Genomic DNA, 6000 nt, shown 5'->3' with positions numbered 1-6000 from the left:
CTATGGGATAGTGCACATAAAATTAAAAATACTGTCATCATTTACTCACCGTAATGTTATTCCAAATCTGTATGAAATTCTCTCTTCTGCTGAACTTAAAAGAAGATATAATGAAGAATGTCGGCAAACAAACAGTTGTATGGCCCCATTACGTCCATAGTATTTTTTTTTACTTATGGTGTGGGTATCAACTATTATTTTATTATTATTTGGTCATTCTAATTGATTAAGTATGAGTGGATATTAATTAGCAAACAATTTAAATTAAATTATGTAAAGATCAACATTGTACAACATTATTCATTTATTTTTTAAAAAATGCTATTGTCAATATATGTGCAAATATATTTATTTATATATATACAGTATATTTGCAAACGTATTTTACAAAGAGGTAACACACAATAAAGGGAATATTTACAAACACACAGAGCGTAATATAAATGTTAGCTTGACTAAATAGTAACAATAATAATAATAAAAAAGTTAATTTATGGCATCTTATGCTCACAGTGTCATGTATGATTCTGATATTACCATAATAAACAGTACTTATAAACACAATATTCATATAAAACTCCAAAGTAGTTTAACATATCCAAAAACATGGTATTACCATTGTAACATTAAGGCACTTGTTTTGTTAGTATTAGTATATTTTAAAAAGCATTAAATGCTCTATTTATTTTATCTGATGTATAAATCTTACATAAAAAACTTGATTTGTCAGCATAATACTTGTCATTTAAATTCATTAAAAATATCTTGAATTGTTTTATACCAGATTTTGCACATTTAGTTCAATAAGAACTAAGTGATAAAGATCACATACTTGTTTTCATAATATATAATACATCAGTACCATCTGCAATAATATGCATTTCAATGGATTGTCAGAACAAAAGCGATTGGTTTTTACCAGTCGTAACAAACAGAATTATGACAACATCTCTCACTTGGCAAAAAGCAATTTCTAAAAAATATTAAACCTAGTGGTTTTAAGATGTGGGCTCCACATAAAACCTGTTTTCAAGGCATATTTCACTCGGCACATTATACACTGTGTCTGGTAAAATGAAAATGACTACGCAAACATTCTTGACCTTGTTTGTTTGAGGTTTAAGACGCATGGATCTGAATATGAGGCGTGGGACAGGGATTAAGGACGGTAAATGTAAGGCTTCACAGCTTCAGGTCAAACTCCAACTCCGGCTCATTAACCTGGTTCTGAAGCTTCTCAGTGACGGGCTTCATGAGTTCCTTAAAATTTTTGATGTTGGTTTCATGCAGGTTCTTCTGCGTCAGGTAACGCTCCCGTTTGATCTGTTCTTTCAGCGCTTCTGGCACATCCGGTATTATGTAGGACAGGATGAATTTTGTGAAATAAACGATGTGCTGAGAGGAGAACAAAACAGCATATTTAGAATCCTAAAAACACAAAGTTTGTTTCATGAGGTAATCAATAGTTGTATCACATCTAGTCACCTACCTCAACCACAATCATAAAAGCCAGTTTGGCAGCAATAACGTGCCAATAATATATGCTGAACTCATATTGATTATGATGACTGGGAGGATTCCTGAAATCTCGATACCTGAGAACATAACAAGAGCAAATTAATACATCTGTCAGAGTTCATAAAATCAACTGCTCTTTATATTTAACAATGTAAAATCTTAAAGTCCCCCTGTAGTCAATCATTTTATCCCTTAAAACTCATCTTTGATCACCACAATGGCATATTTTAATGTGTTTTCCTGTGAAAAAAAATTCTTCATGCTTTAAAATAGCTTGAATGTAACTCTACACCCTTACCTCATTTAGTATTCGCAGTTCTATGAATATGCAAATGAGCCCCGCCTCCACTCACTCATACAGGCTCATCCACAAGTTCATGTATTAGAATAGTAATGCGTTTTATGTATCGCTCTCTACAACGTCAGACACATAACGGTAATTAATATATTAGCCTTTTGCCTGACTATGCTATCAAACAGATAATAACGTGTTGCTAATGTCACACAAACCATGTTCCCGTTCACCATCTCAGAGTCTTCAACCAATCATCAGAAACGTTATGAACAACTAGGAACATCAGTGGAGAAATCCATATAGTTGATCATAACATCGTTATATATATCATACACCTGCTATATTGCTAAATAACACCATTTTCTATATCAACAGAAAAAGATACGGGGATAACCTGGCTTCTCTTGAGGCTCCCCTGCTGGTTTGCTGTTAATGATATGCTAAAACCCGCCGGAAAGTTGATCTGATTGGTTACAAGGTAGTTTGTGACGTCAGAAACTCCAGTAATTTCAAACCGTGTTTTTCAGCTGTCTTTGGTTCACTGCAGTTTTAAGGAGAAAATACTCAGCAATGCTGTCGACCTATGAATTTACACATGATTTGTCTTAAAGCATATTAAAAAACAACACATAGACATATAAATAACATTAAATAGTTAAAACTCCACCTTAAAAACGACAGATCAATCCGACCTTAACATCTGTTGCCACCAGCTATAGTATTAGACAAGCTTTTGCTCTTTTCCATGCAACTCTATAGAAGTAATGTTTGGGTAGTTTTATATAAATGATCCAAACATACAGGTGATGCAGGTCACTTATAATGCGACACAAGGTACACACTTTTCTAAATGTTTAGATAAATCTATGAAGCATGTATGCTGTGTATTAAACTATGAGCGAGCTGTCATTCACAAATTAACATGCTGTAATAACTGGTGATGTTTTACAAGCTGACCTGCATGTGGTGATGTTGGGCCAGTGCTGTTCGATTTCCTCATCTGGTCTACTTATGTTTGTGAAGTCTGCAACGTTGAATACAGACAGCGAGCTGTTGATGAAGCCCGCCATGGTGTGGTCTGATCCGCCTGTATAAGGGTTCACAGAAAACGCCCAGTAATAAACCAGCCGAGGAATCATGTCTGAAGTGAAGGCAATGATGGCAGCCTGGAGAGGAAAACAACCACATATGCAGACAATGAGTGAACATGACCTGAATCACACAACAAGTTGCAAAAATGTTTTGAGACAAATTGTGAGACTTCATTTTGACTCACAAACTTGTGATTTGATTCAGTTCTGATTATAATTCAAATTGAATTGATTCATTTGGAAATTTATCAGGTACTGTACAAGTCAAACATTTAAATATATAATATAATAGTAACTGTTTAACTATATAATAATGTTTTTACTTCAATTCATTTTTTGAAATATAAACACTTAAATGGTGGACTTCATAAAAACTAGTTTTCATGACAGATTAAGTGAAGTGGAAGAGATGATCGGTTCACGTGTCACATTAAAGAGCATCAAAACAACATTTATTGTTTGAAATTCATAATAAAATTGAAAGCAAATAAATGTAACCTTCTGTATTATCCTTTTATTTCTCACAACTTATTGAATGTTCATGTATTGTAATACATACAACTATTGTATACATGGATATATTTGTATTTGTTTTTGTACTTTAAAAAAAAAATAGCTGAAATTTACTTAATTGTTATCAGAAAATTTAATTGAATATAGAATTTTCATGTATACATATATTTTAAAATTAGTTTTTGTATTTTTCTTTTTTAATGAGCTGAAATTTACTTATTTGTTACCACTGGTGTTCCACAAGGCTCAGTCTTGGGCCCTCTTTTATTATATTATTTATATGCCCCTTGGACACATTTGTTTTCAACTGAAGAAAGAAAGTCATGTACGGGATGAGGTTGAGTAAATGATGAGATAATTGTCATTTTTGGGTGAACCATCCCTTTAAGAATTGCTATGGGTTCATCAAAATGAAAATCGATAAAAATATTTTCAACCAACATTTGTGGCCACAGCAAGAATCGCCACTCCCTGTAGGATCGGCTGCCAGGCGCCAATGTCCCGGGCCTTTTCCGGAACTATCCGACGGAACTGAGTAGTGATTTTCCAGGCGTCCACGCGGATTTCACACAGATTGTTGATCAGCGCCAGGAGAGGAGCCAACGGGAAAGACGCCACAAACAGAGTCACAAATCCAAACTGGATCACTGTGGGAATGCAACAGACAAAAACACATTCAGACAACAGTGTTCGGACACTCGCAGCTGATTGGATCATTTAAATGTGTGTGCAGCATCTCACCCATCTCCAGGTATTCATAAAACAGGCAGAGCTTTCCTATTGACTGGAGTTGATAGTCCTGTTCCCAGCGAGGAATCTCTTTTTCTGAACCCACTTGGGTGCAACGACGAAATATCAGATTCTTCAACCACCTAGAAACACGGGTGTTTATTAATTACTGTGGTTTTTTATCTGCTCTAGTTGAGCCAAATTAATCATGATGTTAATGTTTAGAATAATATTATGTTCAAAATGGTCTCATTCGCTGTGTGAAACTCACGGCAGAAGGACTTCTTGAATGTTGTTCCAGACGGCCTTTCCGGTCATGATGATTGACAGCTGTGTTGTCAGCTCAGTCAGGCAGCCGCCAGGATCACACTGAACGCAATAATGTTTTATGGTATATGAAATAAAGACACGTACCAGACTTCTCACTTATGCATTTTATCCAAAGTCACTTGCATTGCATTCAAGGAATATCAGTTGATGCATGTTGTTATATAAAAGTCAAACTTATGACATACCAAGTCATAATTATGAGCTGAAAAGCTTAAATTCTGACATTAAAAAAGTTAAAATTCTGTCATACAAATGCAAAATTTTGACTTAAAAGTCATTATATACTTAATCATAATAACACTCATAAGATTGAGATTAAAAAGACAACGTATGTCTTTCTATGTCATAATCATGAATTTTTCAACCAGAATTTTGACCTTTTAAGTTAGAACTTGCATTAAAACAATTGGCAAAAGAGCTTTTAAGTTTAAGGGTCCGGCAGATTGGATTAATCTATCTGTGTAAATAAGATCAATTTCTTTACTTGGTTTGTTTAAACATGCCCTGTCTTCTCACTTTAAGATAAACTGGCTCTGTTATTAAAGATGCATGCAATCTTTAGATCTACTGTCCATACCTAATGTTTATATTTGACTGTAGTTAGAAATTCACTTATACTTTACTGCTTACTTATTTTCTTATTATTGCCATTTTGGCCTTTTGGTGGTTGTAATTTATTGATGAACATATGCAGGTGGTGTTGTTGTTTGTTTTTGTTGCTGTTTGTTTTGTTTTGATTTTTCACTTCTCTGTTGTTATGTAATTATTGTGTAATATGTTGGGACCACTGATCTATATAGCATGAACCTATATAGGTTGGGACCCCCTCAAAAACGAGATGATACATCTCAAGGGGTTTATCCTAATAATAAACAAATTTGAATCAGAATTTCAACGTTTTAATGTCATAATTTCAGCTTAGTAATTAGTAATTTAGTTCCTCGTCATCTCACAGAAATCCCTCACCTCCTCATTGCGGTACTCCCCGAACCAGTAGACGGGCTTTCCCGGATGGCCCACCAACTTTCCTTTGAAGAAAGCGATGTAGAAACAGGACGAGTAATAGTTCACAAACTGAAAGAGGAACATCTTCAGCGTCAGGCTGTTCTCGTACTCCGTTTTGGTCCGCGGCAGCTCTGTAGCACACAGAATGAGCCACATATTTACAGAGGATCCTATAAGCACTTTTACTCAGTATGAAATTAAAATAACTAATGCAGTTAATTACTGTTAACACCTAGGGCCCTATCATACATCCGGCGCAATGCAGCGCCAGGCGCGACAAGTGTTTTCTGTAAGTTTCAGCCTGACGCAGTTATCATTTTCACATCCTGCGCCACGTTGTTTAAAGGGGCATTCGGCAACTATCTCAACTTAATAAAACCGTTTAGAAATCATTTGGATGGTTTAATAACCTGTTCTGGTGACTTTCCCCGCTCCCCCCACCAAAGTTCCTTAGGCGGAAAACCAACCTTGCAACATGGGGACAAATGTCCCGGTAAGTTGGAAATAGGAAATCTCGTG

General features: G+C 35.2%; 1 protein-coding gene across 2 annotated transcripts in view; it reads right to left on the bottom strand.

The window, feature by feature from the left end:
* Positions 1-333: 333 nt before the first annotated feature.
* The window catches only part of ano6 (anoctamin 6), a 26731-nt gene continuing 21064 nt past the window's right edge, over positions 334-6000 (bottom strand). Inside the window, exons 14-20 of one of the 2 annotated variants that reach the window (XM_077235204.1) lie at positions 5443-5612; positions 4418-4515; positions 4159-4289; positions 3859-4064; positions 2771-2979; positions 1490-1595; positions 334-1395 (exon numbers count right to left, since the gene is read on the bottom strand). In XM_077235204.1, the coding sequence (XP_077091319.1) occupies positions 1183-1395; positions 1490-1595; positions 2771-2979; positions 3859-4064; positions 4159-4289; positions 4418-4515; positions 5443-5612 (1133 nt within the window). In that variant the 3' untranslated portion in view covers positions 334-1182. Of the gene's footprint in view, positions 1396-1489; positions 1596-1816; positions 1933-2028; positions 2980-3858; positions 4065-4158; positions 4290-4417; positions 4516-5442; positions 5613-6000 lie in introns of those variants that run through there. The other variant, XR_013205431.1, reaches the window with a different exon arrangement.

The sequence above is a fragment of the Siphateles boraxobius genome, unplaced genomic scaffold (assembly GCF_051911475.1).
Source record: "Siphateles boraxobius isolate OS27281-9 unplaced genomic scaffold, OSU_SipBor_1 19, whole genome shotgun sequence".
NCBI classification, from domain to species: domain Eukaryota; kingdom Metazoa; phylum Chordata; class Actinopteri; order Cypriniformes; family Leuciscidae; genus Siphateles; species Siphateles boraxobius.
Note: the sequence above shows the minus strand (reverse complement) of the source record. Positions and strands in the feature narration are given on the sequence as shown.